The 18,111-nt window shown below is 34.8% G+C and overlaps 1 protein-coding gene across 1 annotated transcript in view; it reads right to left on the minus strand.

Moving 5' to 3' along the window:
* The window catches only part of DIAPH3 (diaphanous related formin 3), a 455,761-nt gene that overhangs the window by 124,341 nt on the left and 313,309 nt on the right, over window positions 1-18,111 (minus strand). Inside the window, exon 25 of the mRNA XM_053916803.2 lies at window positions 10,134-10,269. Within this exon, the coding sequence (XP_053772778.1) occupies window positions 10,134-10,269 (136 nt within the window). The remainder of the gene's footprint in view (window positions 1-10,133; window positions 10,270-18,111) is intronic.

Consider the following 18,111-nt stretch of genomic DNA (forward strand, 5'->3'; position numbering starts at 1 on the left):
CCAATGTAAGTTCATTCATAAAAACTGGTGCAGTCTAACTTGGCTCAAGAGCTGTACTGTGATCTATATTGTTCTTTACATATAAACATCATTATCCCAAACTCAACTCAAAATGGAAGCGATGTCATTTGACCAGTTCAGTTTTATCACCTGTCTGACATATCTTGAGTGGCTTCCATGCAAGCTACTATGCATACCCAGGACGCTGGGTCCTATGAAAAAAGGAGGCGTAAAGCCATGTTCTGGGAAACACGCACAATCTGTCAGAAGCATGAGCCTGGAGCAAATGAAATGGCATTAATGAAATATTACATACATAAGTTATAGGTGAGACTATAATAGTTTATAAAAAAGGGGTTGTCTGTTTATCGAGGACATATATTTAGAAGACATTTTGAAGAATGCAAGAATTGAACTTAATCACATTTTGTTATACTCAGTCAGTTAAAAATGAGAGAAAAGGTATTGATGGCAAAGAGAGCACCAGAAAAAAGCAGAGAAGTAGGAGTACCTGTGGCTGGGGTAGTAGATGGCGTAACCAGTTCACCAGAGACAGAGAGCAGTCAGTGAGAAGTACAAGTTCACAGTCTCTTATCCATAACTTCTGCAGTCAGATATGTCAGATATGTCAGATTTACTTTTTCAGACTGCAGAAAATTTAAAAAGGTGCATATGCTGTAGAACTCTAACACACCCAGAGCAACCTGGGGCAACATCCTCTAATTAAACTTATTATATTCACATTTGATGGGACCTCCTATCAGTTCAGGTCAGGTGTGGCCTCAAATGTGTCGGGGCACTCATTTACTCAAGAAAATTAAGGTTTTCAGACCATTTTGCATTTTTGAATTGCAAAAGGGGTTTAGACATAAAGTGGACTCTGCTGTCCTGAGGCACGAAAAGCAATCCTGTGTGTGTTGCAACTTGGCTGCTCGGTTGTTGCAGTTTTTTTGACTGGCGCCACAAGTACTGGGCTTTAGGGATGGTATAAACTTCACCTTTTTAACTGCTAGATATACTGTTAGGTGTATTTTTTCTTTTTCAAAAGTGTTGGACTAGACTCTACGAAGTAACAAGAAGTTTCAAAAGTATAGCTCTTTCAGCTCTAAAACAATCGGAGGCCTGTATAAGCCTCTGTTCCTCAGGGTAAATGCTAAAAGCAGAAATTTACATAATATTTAAGAGTATGTATTAGCTAATAGAATGTGATAAGTTTCTTTTTTAAAATTGATTTGAGGGGGGGGGAATGAGGAGGCGAAGAGAGAGAAAGAGAGAAAAGTACCCGGTGGGGGGTGGGGGGAAACCTCAATCAGTTGCCTTCCATACTTGCCCGGACTGAACCGCAACCTAGGTATGAGCCCTGAAGGGGAATTGAACCCGCAACCTTGTTGTTGTACAGGATGGTGCTCCAACCAATTGAGCCACTGGTCAGAGCACTGGTTGATTCTTGTTTGTGTCCTGACCAGGGGTTCGGAACCACAACCTTGGTGTATCAGGATGACACTAACCAACCAAGCTTCCTGGTCAGGGCCAGGATAAGTTTCTTAAAAGCTGGAAAGATTTATGGTTATGTTTGAAAGTAAGACAACACTCATTGATTGTCTATCTGTGAAAATAAAAAAACAGCTTCCCATCAAATACAAGTAATTCCACTCAGAATTGGCAGTCTGGCCTGGAAGGGCTCGCTGTGATGGCACACACAAGTCTGAAAGTGTACACTATGCAAATGACTCCCGACTCGGGGGACAATTACCAAAGGAGTATGCAATGGTACACACAGAGAAGGTGCCACTGTGATTGAGTTCTCAATTACAGCATAATAAATAAATGTAGCCGATGTTATCAAAGTTATGGCATCCTCCGTGTTAGAACAGCATTAAAGGAACTGAATGGTATCATTTCTGCCCTAGAATGTGTAACTTTTCTGTTACCAAGCACAGGGTGAATCTGTGCTTCGTAACACAAAAGGTTAAATAAATGTTATTAATATAAAGATTTCTTTGGTGAAATTTTTAGAATTCATGCTATACTATAAAGATTGAAACTATTTTGTCCCAAATAGAATTTATAATAATTATTCACTCCAAAACAAATTTAAATAAAAATTGGAGTCTCACACATAACAAAGTAAAAAAAAAAAAATCATGGTTTCTAGATACATTTTGCTGGGGAAGTCTGAGACCCTCCTCTCTTAATTTCCCTTTCCTGGGGCTTTTTTGAAGAAGACAGAAGTTGGTATATGAGCCTTCCACAGCCACAAAGAGAAGACAAGTATTAGTTCAACCAAGGCTGGACTCCAAATGAGTTTTGACCATCGAAACTGTGTTACTCCAGTGAAAAGAGACTGCTGAGTGCAAGTAAAAATCTGTATAACTATTAGCGAGACTTTTGGAAAAATTTCTCACTAGTCACCCAATAAGGTTCATGGAATCTTAGTCTCTTATTAACATTTAAAAAAATGTAACCCAAAACACTAATTTGAAAGAATATATGCACCCCTGTGTTCACTGCAGCATTATTCACAGTAGCCAAGATATGGAAGCAGCCCAAGTGCCCATCAATAGACAAGTGGATAAAAAAGCTGAGACACATGTATATAATGGAATACTACTCGGTCATAAAAAAGAATAGAATTTTATCATTTGTGACAGCATGGATTAACCTACAGGGTATTATGCTCAGTGAAATAAGTCAGTCAGAGAAAGACAAGTACCATATGATTTCACTTATATGCAGAATCTAAAGAACAGACTAAACAAATAAAATGGAAACAGTATCATAGACACAGAGAGTGGGACGGTGGTTGCCAGAGTGGGGGAGAATTGCGGGACTGGGAAAAAAAGGTGACGGGGTGAAAAAGTACAAATTGGCAGTCACAAAATGGTCACAGGGACATAAACTACAGCATAAAGAAGACAGTCAATAGTGTTGTGGTAACTATGCATTGAGCCAGCCGGGCACTGGAAGTATCAGGGGGAACCCTTTGTAAAGTATAGATGAGGGTGTCTAACCACCATGCTGTACAGTTGCAACAAATACAAAATAATATTGAAAGTAAACTGTAACTGAAAAAATAAAAAAATAAAACCCAGCATATTGTAATTTCCCTGGTTCCTTAACTTCTGGGTCAAACGATAAAAATGCTGAAGATGTTTCCACCTCCTTCAGAACTGTTGAGCTCTGTTGGGCCCACAACTATTGAGACCATGAAAAATCCCTCTTTCAAGAGGGGAAGGATGGTGCTGATTTATCCCCTTACTTCTGGGCACTGGAATAAACAAATCTTTGAATAAACAAAAGAATCGAAATGGAACCTGAACCAAAGGAGGGAAGGCTTCCTAACTGGGCAATCCTCCCAAAACTTTGCAAAGGAAGAAGTTACCCAGTTTAAAACCACTGAATCTGGTTACCAAAGAGAGAGAGCTGTCCCTACCAAAGGCTTCCAGGGAAGATAATTCCCAACCTTCATACACAGGTATAATCTGGTGCCAGTTACTAATCACTAAAATTAGTTTTGGTCCTTTTCATTAGAGGAATAATAGCACAATCATTAAGAGCACGACCTCTGCTCAGAGAACGTGAGTGCTGGCTTCACTGATAGCTAAATCTGCGACCACGTACAAAGGAATTAAACAACTCTTAGATAAAAACAGTACCGTAAGTGTGTTTGTAAGCATTGCATGCAATAACGAACACATATGGAGCCTGGCAAATAGTCTGTGATCAATGGTGGTAATAGGAGCAGTAGCACTAGTACTGGCAGCAGTATGAGTGCCGTTGTTGCTATTATTATCTGTATAGTATTGCTGCTCCAAAAGTGGGGGGGGGGTTTAAGAAAAGAGAAACACATCAAAGCCAGTGCAATTTAATTTGTTATGTTCTTCTAAATAGAGGAGTGATTAAAACCACTGGCCTATTTACGTGTATCAATTGCCAATAATGCTAGAAAACTGAAAGCAGCACTACTGCATAAAACTAGAATATACACAATTATGGAAAATAATCTAATTTTATGTTATCGGTAGAGGACAGGGTAATTGTCAAAGCCTTTATGAAAGCAAGTATACACATTAATTGCTATCTGTTGAGACTGGCAGGCATTCCCAAGCAGTATTTATGTAATATGCATTTCCTCTAAAATGGAGGCCTAATTGCTTAGTTATTCTAAATTGCAGAATGGAAAACAAAGGAGCAGTTTTAGCCATGTGGGTAAACAACAGATTTCTAAAAGCTAATTATCTTTTTATTTAATAGACTGAATTTGCACCAAATGAGACATTTAAATCTAATAAATAATAAACAAATTGTAACCTAAAGACTAAAATATAGGAGCTGCTCATATAGTTTTTATTGCCCCATTAAATAGGCTCTTATTTACTTCCCCCACAAAACATAATTATACAACACTGGGTCCATTTCAAGGCCATTCTGATGTGCTATTTAAAAATTATGTGAATCAACTTACATACTCAGGAAGTCTTACAGCATAATATTTGAATTCTATTATCAAACACCCTATTCGTTTCCATGATTAAGAAACAGAAATGCAATTTCGAAAAACTTGTACATGATCACATAAAATCGCTATTACTATTTGTCTTACTAGAAATGATTACACAGAAGGATAGCTATGCAATTTAAATAAATAAATACTAGTGTCTATACTTAGTAGTTTCTACATCAGATATTTAATACTTGGGCATCTTCTAAATTAAAATAATTCAAATTTAAACATTGACCTCACAAAATGTGTTCAAAATTCACATACCGATTAAAGACCTCATGAAAACACAGTTAATTTGCTTGTTTGTTTAATGTAATATCAAATCACTCAACATAAATAACCAAAGCTATACATGTGAATATTTAAGAGACCTCCAGGCTCATCTTTTTAAGAGAAAACAAAAATGAGAAAAATGCCCTTTTAATGCTATGACATGATAATATGCGATGTTGTGCTTTCTTAGTTTTGCTGCGCAAAAGGATTTTTAATGCTTTGTTTTTCTTCTTAGGGAAATGTAGTCCACTAGTCTACCTTTTATTTTCACTCTGTTAACAAAAATCACATTCTGAAATAATAGGGATAATAAATAGTAGACTTGAAAACAGTTGCCTTCTTTTTTGCCAAAAGCAAGTGACAACTGATGCGGGATAAGACAGAGCAGGACTTCAGCTCACCACCAAGGGTGGTGATGGAAGACTTTGACTATCTGGAGGAACACAGTTCTTATCGGCATGGTAAAATACTAAGGTCATGAAAATATTTAGAAGGAAGCTCCCTAGAAAGAAAAAAAAGAAAAAGAAGGAAGCTCCCTGTGAGGTTATGGCAGGATTATTTGAAGATGTTTCTCTTCCTCTATCATTTAGGGTTGTACATCCTACAGCCAAAAATAAGATGAAACAAGTTCCTGGTCCAGAGAAATGACAAATCAGTGATGTAAATTCGACAATTCACCTTCTACGTTTTTTTTAAGAATAGGTCAGCTAGGCTGACAATGTCTACAAAGATAAGAGCAGTACAGTTGTCCCCTGAACACAGGTTTGAACTGTGTGGATCCGCTTATCCATGGATTTTTTTTATTTTTCCAATAAACACCCGTTCTGTTTCTGGCCAGTGGTCGGGAGCACACAGAAGCAGAGGGCCCACTGCATGCACTGACCTTCATCATGTCACACAGGGAACTGGAGCCCCTGTGGGCACTGGTATCTGCATAGGTCCTGGAACACACCCCCTGCAGACATGGAGGGACAACTAAATTCTGGGGGAGTCAAAAATTATACGTGGGTTTTCGACTGTATGCGGGGGATGGATCAGGGATGTAAACTCAATGCTGTTTAAGAGTCAACTGTACTATGTTCTGTACTAAAACATCATAGCTACAAAGGAAAATCATATGAAGTTTTAGCTGATCCTCACTGTAAGACATCAAAAGAAGTACACTGTATTAAACAAACAGTACAGCAGATGAACATGAGACTAGTTTTCCTGTCAATTTCTAAGGAGTTTTATATAACTAATATTTTACATTAGTATGTTTGGTATACATTACTATTCCCCTCAGTCTCTAAGACCAAATTCTGTGGCCGCCACTCGCCACCCCAGTGTGCCCCTATCTCTGTCTCACTATCATGCCTTATTTGATTCATGTGACTGTTTGTAATCTTTGATTACCTTATCTACATGGTTTTTCTGATTCATTCATTAGAATTTTAAACTTCTTTGCAGCAGGGACACTATTTATCTTTATGTGTCACTGTAATCCTGGCATACAGAAAAATAAAAACTATTTGTTGACGAATAAAAGAAACAAAAGTGGCCAAGCTATTAAATTTCTGTTCTGTGTCAATAAAATAATGCTGAAAGGCCATGGCCCTTGTGTTTTTCACGAAAATACAATGCCTTTATTGAAGATAGTATTTGTCAAATATCAGATGCGCATTAAATTCAGTGTATCTGTTAAAAATGTCAAAACTGATATTTTGCTAAGAATATTTTCAGTAATAAGTACTAATTAGACATACTTCTTTGTAAAGCCTCCAAGTGTTATAAAATCATGATTTGACACAAAGCATATTCTATATCTAATATGGAAAAGGTAACTGCATATTTGTACCGTTTTTAAACATAGAAAAAGCTATCAACAAATAAGTAATAATATTGATGTTTGATTTACTTGGCCATAGCAGCTACATTAATATTAAAAGATTAAATACTTTGTTCTTCTCTATTAATCATGTTAACTTTAAGAGAAAACTGAAGACTATTCAGAATAATCATTATTTATTGAAATTTTAGAAGAGGTCTTTCAGTTTGGTGAGAAAAATGACATGTTTGGTACTATGGAATTTGGAATATATACCCCTAGATTCTTTAAAATTCCATAGTCTATAAAAAATTAAAGTTCATTTCCAAAATGTTCAAATGTTTTTTAAGAGAAAAAATGTTTCAAAAGTAGCTTACTGCATCATAGTTTTCTGTTGCATCAACTGTGGTGTCACCTGGTATCAAGTGACTGGTTAAATCTATTAAAATATTCCCACGTAGTATAGAGTATGTATTTTAAAGACATTATTTTGAAGTATTTATTGAATATAATTTATATAAATCAATGTTATCCAGACTATCCCTTGAAGAATCCACTCCCAGAGAATATGATAATGTATATTAAAGGCTTTGGAACCTCCTATCAAGTGAGAGCCTTACATTTATTTGAGACCAACCGATCATAATTTTCAGACCATGTTTGAAGAAAGATGGCATAGAAAAAGTTTTGTAAGATAGTCGAATAGGTTAAATAAGATGAACTCTATGATTAACAAATGATATAACAGAAACCTTTCCTTAAATTTTAAATAAAAAATATTCACATCTACTTTAATACTGAACCCAACATAAACCAATTATTTACCATAATTGATGGTTAATTATTAGAGCAGCTTTGAAAAAATTCAGAAACAGAGCCTAGTATATTAAAATCTGTATGTCAAATATATGAATAATTAGTTAAAATAAATGAAACAAAATAGTATTTTAAAAAATTGCATCTAGAAAAAAATTGAAGTGGGTAAAATCACAAAAACAAAGATTATAATGAAACATATAACAAAAATAAAACACTTTTATATGTCATAGTAGAAAATTAAAAAGCCAAATTGAGAAAACATAGTAAAGAGGTAAATATTAATACATAATGAGCTAACCTTTGTGAATCAGTAAGAAAAAGACTAAGACAAGACAATCCAAAAAGAAGAAATACAAATAGACTATAAACACTTGAAAAAAATGTTCAAACTCAGTAGTAATCAAAGGAATACAAATTAAGAAAATAAAACGCAACTTTTAAATCTAGTGACAAAAATCTTAAAAAGTGAGAATACTCAACCCACGCACATTGATAAACTCAGGCTGAAAGTTGGTAAAATTAAAATAATACTCCTGAAATCAATTTGACAACATGTACTAAAAGTCTTAAAAGATATCTATCCTTTTCTATTCCATATCCTAATAATTACATTTTCAATTATTTATGCATAAATGCATTTACCACATTGAATAGATGGAAATAACTATTGTTCTATGACCTCATTAGAGTAATGCAAGTCCGATTTAATATAACATCCAGTGGATTCAGTGACATCGATATTAAGAATCACAATTAAGAATAACAAAAAACATTCAGAAAGTTCAGCAAGATAAAGCAAGACACTAAACTGTATATTCACCAGGATCATATAGCTGTGATTAAAAGGCAAAAAAAAAAAAAAAAAGGAAAAAGAAAGAAAAAAAGAAATTGAAAGAAAAATGTAACAAAATATTAACAGTAATTCTTTCGATAGGAGGATTCATGATGATCTTCAGAACTACTACTTTTTAGGTATTTTTATAACACAAAAGTATTATATTTAAATTGGAAAAACAAAACTTAGGTATTCATGGAATTGGAACTTTCTATCAGAAATACAAATTTAAATGAAATTACTAAGATTACACTGAATTTCAAGTTTCACTAAAATGTTTACTTCTTACCAGGTTTTCACTCTCTAGACTGACGGAACAGAGACCTGGGGGAGGCTGTGACAGACCCTCAGGCAAACCCACCACGCACCCTACAGCCAGTCTGCCGGCAAGGAACTCGTCCAGACGACCCTACCCAACACCGAATGGGCTAACGTCCCAACAGCAGAAGGTTTGGTAAACCAGGCAATACCAGATTAATTCAAACTGTCTTTCAGAAGCATATTTTTAAAAATCAATGATAAACCTTTCTAATCTCCGTTTTTGTTTATACTTTAAGATATTTCTCAGGATAATTCCTGAATTTCAAGTGTAGTCTTAAAGAAATTGTGCTTAGATGATTTTTTCCCCTGAAGAAACACGTGTGATACATTAAAGTACTGAGTTTGCTTTATTAAAGATAAAATATGTCTGTAAAAATGAAAGGGGAGAAGGCAAGAAGGCATCTCTGTGTACCCCCAGGGCAACCTCAGGTGAATCTGCAGCAGCCGATTGTAAACTATGGTAATGTAGAAGTGAAGCTGATGGATTTTCATTAAAGGCTTCTGCAATCCTTGGTGACTAGAGGTAGAAAAGCCAAAATTTTCGGGGGTGAAGTATAACCACAATTTGCTTAATTCTTCTGCTTCTAAATTGGTGGTATCTTTTAGCTTTGGGGAAAATAAAATCTGTATCTATATTTATATTTGTAAAGCTGTAATTTTGCTATATTTTCTTTTTAACTTTTTCTAAGAGCTTTTTACTAAAGAAAATATCAAAATATACCAAAGTAAAGAAAACAGTGTAGTAAATGCACCCTTCCCTTCAAGCACCATCACCCAACTTCTGCAGTTACTACTTACAGCCCGTCGTGTTCCATCTACACACCAACCGGCCTTCCAGCCGCACGAGACCATTTTGACTGAAATGCCAGACATCGTATCTTTTCATCGATAAAATTTCAGTGAATTTCTAAAAGATACTTGGAAACATATTCGCAACAACTTTGTCCTATCTATAACAACAACAAAAAGCACTCATATTTTTCAAATTGATTTTTCCTATATTTGGATTGGAATAAAAAGGGTGAGGGAAAATGTAGGTTTATAGTTGTAAGCAAAACAGTTTATTAATTATTAGTTTTTTTATTATGTTCCATATGAACAACTGTAAACCTACTTTTGTCCCACCCTATATTTCAGTTCCATTTATTGCAACTGGTTGATATGTCTGAGTCTCTTAATCACGGTTTTCTTCCCTTAGTGTATACGTATGTTGTTGAAGACACAGGATTACTTGGTCTGTAGAGTTTCCCACAGTTTCCAATAGTTGTTTATTTATTAACTGACATAAATTATTGCAGATTGGTTGTTGAAACAGTAGTCAAAGAAATATACTGAAACCATAATATACCAGAGAACCAAAATCACTACAAGCCAAGTTCGAGTGAAAACACTGCTAGTTAGCAAACTAAAGGGGGGAAAGACCATAAAAAATGAAGTCCTCTACGATTTCAAAATACAAGTAAGTAATCACATCTCCCTTCCTTTTTCACTGAAGTATTATTGCATTGCTAACGAAGTAACCAGTATAAATCTTAACTGTACGTAGCATAAATAGCAAATTCGATGGTACTTACCAGTCTTCATTTCCAGTAAGCGCTTTTTCTTCTGTTGGCGCTCACGTCTTTCTTTCTCTGCCAATTCTTGGGCTATTCTGGCACGTTTTAGTTTTTCCTCTGCTTCACGTTTTTTGACATTTTCCTTTATTGCTTGCTATAGAAAATTAATTTTGAAAAATGATCAATTTTAACCACAGTGATTCCACAAATAAAATGGAATATTATTAATCTGTAAAACTGTGAATATCTTTTAAATAATGGTTACTTATTATATTGGTGACACAATCTTTTAAAAGATTAGCATACAAACCCTTGTTAAATAAGTCACGTAGTATCTACAAATACAGCTGTTAGGTTTAGAGCATCTATATCTTAGTGTAATCAACTAAGAGAAGGGAGGCAGAAACTAAAAATAAAAGCCATTTAATTTACAAGTCAAAACTGTTTCTCTACATATATTTCCAAAAGAATGCATTTGTATTAGAGTCTCCCATACTTTTTCTGCTAAGTAAACTATTGAGTACAAGTAAAATAGTTGAACAAATAGTAAAAAGGAGCTGAAATTTTGAAATGGCTCTTTTACACTACAATCATTTAACAATTTTCTCGTAGACAGAAGTGTTGTAAGGATGACTAAAGAAATATTCGGCATTTCAAACGCAGACCCTCCGACTATTCATCAAAACAAGTAGCAACCTGTAAAATATAATTGATCTCAACAGATATGTGATCAGTTAATTTCTTATTTTCTAAGTTTTATACATATCAAGAAATACCTCTCATGTAGCATTAGCAAAATATGGACTTCCCTAAGTGCCCAAAACAGCATGGCATCATATTACAATCTCCTATGGAGACCATATTCTCAGTACCAACGAAAGCAAACAGGTTATCTAACTGCTGGTTTACCACTAATAGTATTAAATAGGAAAGTGAATAATTTAACTTTAGCACGGAAGTGGCTGATCTTATTTTGGGGTAGGCGTTCATTCCTCCTTTACTGTAGTATTTTTTTAACCCTAGAAAATAGTGCAAGTTTTTCATTAGAAATCAAATAATAAAGTTTAATATTATTAACCAAGACAATGAAAAGCAAAGCACAGGAGGAAAAAAAGGGAAAACCCCCAGAGAATAGTAATTCATCCATCCACCCACGCATTCACTCAAATACTGACTGAGAGACCAAGTAGTAAATAGTACTATTTAAAGATGAGATGTATGTATCTCATCATATGAGATACATATATCACCATATCTCACCAGCTCTAAAGCAGGTTTACATTTTCTGTGACAGGGCGGGGCAGAAGGCCAATGCAGACAACAAACGATAACGCATTCCACGAACACAGCGCAACAAAAAAAGGAGTGATGGGATGGAAGGCCTGGGAGCTACTTTACACTGGGTTGTCAGTATGGCCTCACCCACTGAGTTGACACAAGCTGGGTTTTGAATGGCGAAGGCCAGCCCGGTGGTCATTCGGGGCAAGAACGGGTGCAAAGGCTGCTGGAAGGTATGGGAGACAGGCAGCCAGTGTGGTGGTGTAAGGTGAGGCCAGGAGATCTGCTCAGGCCTCACCACTTAGTATTTTTGGTCTTCTAAGCCAGCTGGATTTTCTTCTAAGGAAACTGGAAAACTGGCAATTTCCAAGCAAGAAAGTGTAAGACCAAGCACTCTGAGATGAAAGTACTAATGGAGCACATCTGTTCCAAACTCTTTCCAAAGATATTTGCATAACGAAGAGTGTTGGGAAGTGGAGGTAGTGTCTCCCTCTTGAGCAAACAGATTTGTTTGCTGTCCAGTACGGTAAAGTGGGGAGAAGGCTGGGCAGTTTCATTATCTCTTAGAAAAGACTGGGTGCCCTAAGTTCAGGATTTTTCTCCTGTAATACAAACTCCTAAGCATGTAGGTATTATACCTGGCCCTTTTAACGTTGCCCTGTGGGAATCTGGGCTCAGGAATTGACAGAACTGTTTACTCTGGCTACTGCTATTGCTGTAACAAACCGTGTTTTGTCTCTGACCCCATAGTCTTGTCTCCTGCCAACATCCAGGGAATTCCTGGCGGGCTAATAAGGTAAATTCTCACACTCTTCACAGTGCGTGACATATGAACACATCGGTATGGTAAGCTGTGAAAGACCAGCTGCAATGCTTCAATGTGCAGTCCCTCCAATCTGCAAAATGGATTCTGTGTTCTCCGTTCTGGCACAGCATGGCTAAGTATTAGTTCACTGTGATGAGACTAGGCAGAGGCAGAGGCAAGATTTGAAAGCTGGCTATAAATCTATGTTTTGTCCACCAAGTTGCTTCATTTTATGGTAGCATATGGTAAGTGCCAGCTATACAACAAAAGCTGTGATAAAAATCAACATAAGTTTGGAAGATAGGAGAAGGCAACATAAAAAATAAAATAAGCCTGGTTTCAAAGGTGAGTGTGTATAGTCGTGTGTGCAAGTGTAACCATTGTATGTATGTGTGAGAAAGAGGGTGTAGGAAGAGCAGACTGTGGTGGAAAGATAAATATTCAGAAATCAAAACTATATTTCTTGCTTGAGGGAAGTGAATACAAGGAAATGGAGCAACATAAAAAATACATATCATGTAGCTTATTTATGAAACTTATTAAAGTACAAAATTTTCTGATGCGAACTCTCCACTTTAATGACTGGTTTCATTTCAATGAGAACATTTAATAGACTACCTATTACCACATATAATTGCCACACCTCTTTAGTATTCCAAGGGGCAAAAAAAGACAAAATTACTTCCTAGGACCTATAAAAATAATGTTTATATTTAGAAATAAGGTCTGAAGTAGTTCTTAAAGCTATTCAGTTTTATGGAAAATGCTCTATTGATTTTCATTTAAAAGCCTATCTCATTTAAAACATATCTTACTCTGACATTACAACTATTAGGAGAATTTAGCTGGAAAAATACCAATAGACAGCATAGAAATAGGTATTTAATCTAAAACTGATACTTCATTTCAAACAGTAATTTGGGATTTTTTTTTTAATTCTAAATGTTGAGAAGTAAAAGTAGCTTAAAATAGAAAAGCTGAATAGTTAGAAAACCATATTATTCTAAAAACAATCGCCTTTTGGTTACTTTAATTCTAAACTCAAAGCCAGAAAATAAAGTTAAGGGTGAGCCATATATAAAGATAATTAGATATAAAACATTGATTTTTTAAATTATCTTACTCTTGATCTGATTTTCTATTTACTCAATTGGCAAATAAATTGCACGGCCACCACCTACTTTAGCCATGCAGTGCCAAAAGGAATTCTCCGAGGCTCACACAACCTCCTGGATGCGGCCTGCCACAAGCTCGCGTCCGAAAGAGCCGCGGCTTCCCAGTCTGAAGCGGCTCTGTCCAGCTGGAGCGCCACACGGGTTCTTCAAACATGATATATCTGGCTATTTAGTCAGGGGCACTGATCTCTCTTCCCTTAGACTGTCAAATAAAAACTGACAACAGCCAACACAACAATAGCTGTCCAATGTGCAGGAATCAAAAGTATACCCTTTTATTTGTCAGATCGGCAAAAACATATTTGTTGGCGTGCTGCAGAATTTTAGTGATTGGTTTATATGTGCCATGAGATGAAAAAGGTTTAACATCGTTGGTCTACAGCAAAGTCTACAGAAGGTTTTAAAACTTCAGTCAGTTTTAAATATTCATTTCAAAGGCATAATCAATAATTTGAGTTCTTAAGGCTCACATGTTTTTGATGGCGATAGTAGATTCTAGCATATCTATATTAAAAATACATAAGTATGTAATAATATATTTATACAAAAATATATACAGATGTTAACAAAGGTGTGTGTGTGTGTTTATTCTGGAAAGAAAGAAATATGAGCTAAAAATTATTTTCCACCTAAATTTGTTTTCTATGTAACTAATGTAACAAGAATTTGCTACCTCTAGTTAAATATACATTATAGCATTATATAACATATTTTCTCTCAGCGTAACCAAAATAAAGCCAGTAAATTTAAATATGTGTCTATGTGTGTATAAAATTTAAAAGTTTAGTAGAGTGTAGTCTTCCATAAATCATGGTTATCATTAACATTATTGCTGAGGTTTTTGAAAACATATCCTTATTTTGAACTTGTGACTTGCTTTTTTTTTAACTCAACATTATGTTTCTAAGATTCATTCAATTTTTATGTATAAACTGCACCTCATTTTCATTGCTTATAATATTAAATTGTTTTATTATGTACTCTCTTATCAGGGGGATTTGGGTCGTTTCGAATTTTGGGCTATGATAAACAATATAGATACAAACACTTCTGTATACGCCTACCTGCGTACATGTGTAAAATTTCTTTAATGGTACATCCTATCGGTTGGTTCTTAAATCTGTTTAGAAACTGGTGACAGCCACTGTTTAAAGTCAGGGGTGTCGAACTCATTTTCACCAGGGGCCACATCAGCCTCACAGTTGCCTTCAAAGGGCCAAAATAATTTTAGGACTGTGTAAATGCAACTACTCCTTAACTGTTAAGGACTTGAAATTACATTCAGCCCTTTGAAGGCAACCATGAGGCTGATGTGGCCCCTGGTGAAAATGAGTTTGACACCCCTGGTTTAAGTGAAAACAAACAAAAAACCACCAGAACATTTTAGAATGTAACACAAGAAAGATAAGAAATGTTTGCTGATGATTTTCTGTTCTAAAAGTATACGCACATGAAAGTGCTGAGTCTCACCGTAAAATTTTACAATGTGGGTTATGGTCGAAAGTTTGAAAACCACTGCTCTCCAGGGTAGGAGCAAAGCTAATGAACACAGAAAAGGAGAAGTCCATCTTCAATCTTACTAGATGACATCAATGTGTCTTCAAAGGGGCCGTGCCCATGCGTGTGCCTTGCCGCCAGTGTGGGATAGCAGCACACACACCACCAAACCATCCCCGCCAGTCTTCTACCCACTGGCAGGGCTCTCAGGTATCCCATCGCGCTTTTAACTTCTATTTCCTCTTCCAAGAAATGCCATTCGTATCTCTTACTCACTTTTCCATTAGGTCGTTCATCATTTCCTTAGGGATTTGTAGTTCTTTAAATACGCCAGATACTAATCTTTTGTTAGTATTGTTGTATCAGTATACCCTGAATTGTAACTGTCATTGTACATTATTTAGGTTCTTTCAGTAAACTGAAGTTTTTAAATGTAAATAGTCACAAATATTTTTCATGTTGCTGGTACCTTTTGTATCGTATTTAAGAATTCCTTCCCTAATTCAAAGACAAAGCTATTCTCCTATATTTCCTTCTTAGTTTTAATGGTACAGTTCTGTTCACATTTCAGTATACACTTTATCTGAAATCGGTTTTTGAATGGTGTGAAGGGGGGATATAATTTACTGCTCAAGTGGGAGACCAGCTCCATAACCACCTCACTACTGGCCTATCCTTGCCCCATGGATCTGCAAAGCCGCCTCTTCTAAATATCCCACAGCCACGATGTGTTGATGTTTTAGTCTGTTCGGTCAAGATACCCATGTTTGCCCCACTAACACACTATCTTAATTATCATAGCTTCTGTCTTATCTTACTTTAGAAATCTTCACTGCTCTTGGGACTTTGCTCTGTCATCTACATTTCAAAATGTACTTACAAAGGTTTTTGGAAGGCCTATGAAGATTTTGAACAGAATTCCTCTGATTCTGGAGATTACTTTACAGAGAATTGAAACTGAGTCTTGACAGTTTTGAGTCTTTCTGTAATGAATGTCCTGTGGCTCTCCATTAACTTGGGTCTTTTTAAGTCTTTGGACAAAAATGCATAATTTTTTTTCTATTCAAGTTTTAGACATTTTATATCAGATTTATTCTGTGTCTTCTCAATTGTTCTTATTAATGGTGACTTTTTATAAGCATGATTTCTAATATTTTCTAATATACATTTAAATATTCCATTGATAAAATCCCTGATTTCTAAAAATTTTCCTGTATTCTTTCATATTGTTTAAAGATGACCATAATGAACAATTAATTTCTTCATATTCTACTTTTATACCTTTTCTTTCTTTCTTGTCTTATTGTACCATACTAGCTAGAAGTTAAATTCCCATTTTTAGTTTGAGTTTCCCCTTTGTCCCTAGTTCCATACTTAGAGAAGAATGTTCAACTAGTTTGTTCAACAAGTCTGTTGTCTTGTTTTAAAACCTGAACAAGGTTTTTATCAATTAATTTTATCAATGTCTTTCTCAATCTACTGTAACTCATAATGTGTTAAATTTTATTAATAAATATTCTTTTATAAAAGCACACTTTTATTTCTTGGGTAAACTCAACTGGGACCTGAAAAATTTATCTTTTGAACATTTGGTCATAACATATTTTTTCACACTCTAGTTTGTAATAATCATTTCATTAAAATATGATAAAATATCTGTAAAACTTTCTGGGCCAAATACTTAGTTTCCTGGAAGATATGAAATAAGTCATTAAATTAAAAATTAGTCATAGGCTTATTCAAGCTTTCCAATTCTTTTAAAGTCAATTTCGAGATGTAATTTTTCCCCCTAAGAACTTAACTATTTCATCAACCTTTCAATTCTGGCTTACAAATTTTTATATTATGCTCTTCTCTTTTTACTATCACTCTATCTGTCCTCATAGTCCTTGTTACAGTCTCAATATCCTTTCTTTGTTTTGATTAATCCTTTCAGAAGTTTATACAATTAACTTGTCTTTTCAAAATAACCACAAATGGGCTTTTAAAAATTCTCTGTTAAGTCAGTTTTTCCTTCACTTCCTTCCTTTTATATTCTCTAAGATTATGTATTTCCTTTTCAATTTCCGTAGTAAGATGCTTACCTTGTTAACTTTCAGTCTCTATGATTTTTAAATATAAGCACTTAGGATATAAATTTCTTTATATCACTATTACTATATTCCACAAATTCTGATGTGGGGTATTTTCAGTATTATTCAGGCCTAAACTTTTTCTACAATTTTTTTTTCTTGACACGTAAGTTACTTAACATATTTTTAAATTTTTCAAAGTAGAGATTTTAATTTCATCCTCTTTTAAAAATTTTATTTCCATAAATGATAGGTGGAAAATAGACAGGGGGAGGGTAAGAATAGTGTAGGAAATGTAGAAGTCAAAGAACTTATAAGTATGACCCATGGACATGAACTATAGGGGGGGAATGTGGGAGGTGGGGGTGAGCAGGATGGAGTTGAGTGAAGGGGCGGAAAAGGGACAACTGTAATAGCATAATCAATAAATATATCAAAAAAAAGAATTACATAATTTAGAATTTAAAAAAATTTATTTCTAACATGTTATTGTGGTCAATAAATAAAGCTGATACTTGGAAATTAATCAAGATTTCTTTCATGATCTCTAGTACATGATTAAGCAGACAAAAATTCCACTTGTGACTGAGAAGAATGTGTTCTTTAACTGTAGAGTTGGGTCTTATATTTTAATCAGATGAAGATTGCTAATTAAATTGTTTACAGCTCCCATGTCTTTAATATTGTTCTGAGTTACCAATAAGTTAGAGAACTTTGTAGAAGTTTCCCAATATAATGTTGACTGTCAATTTATTTCTAGAATTTATTAATTTTTACATGTTTACTTTCATGCTATGTTGTTATGTACTTGTAAAGGTTAGAATTGTATCTTTCTGGTGACTACACTTTTTATCATCTTGAAGTAATATTCCCTTACCTTGTCTATTTGTTTTGTTTTAACATAGTTTCTCTTTTGATTAATGTTTTTAACAGTTTTATTACTTGAAACTTTTCCATATCCTCGAATTTTACATAGACTTCAACCAGCATAAAGCTAGGTTTTATTTTTTTATCCAATGGTATGGCCTTTGAAAATTTTTGTTTTGATTTATAAAATATGTTTCTACCACTTTACATTATTCCTTCTATTTGTCGTACTTTATTTATGCTCCTTTCATTGTTTCCTGTTTTTATTGAGTTACATATCTTTCTTTTTCCATTTCTCCCCC

Source organism: Desmodus rotundus, chromosome 13 (assembly GCF_022682495.2).
Source record: "Desmodus rotundus isolate HL8 chromosome 13, HLdesRot8A.1, whole genome shotgun sequence".
NCBI classification, from domain to species: Eukaryota; Metazoa; Chordata; class Mammalia; order Chiroptera; family Phyllostomidae; genus Desmodus; species Desmodus rotundus.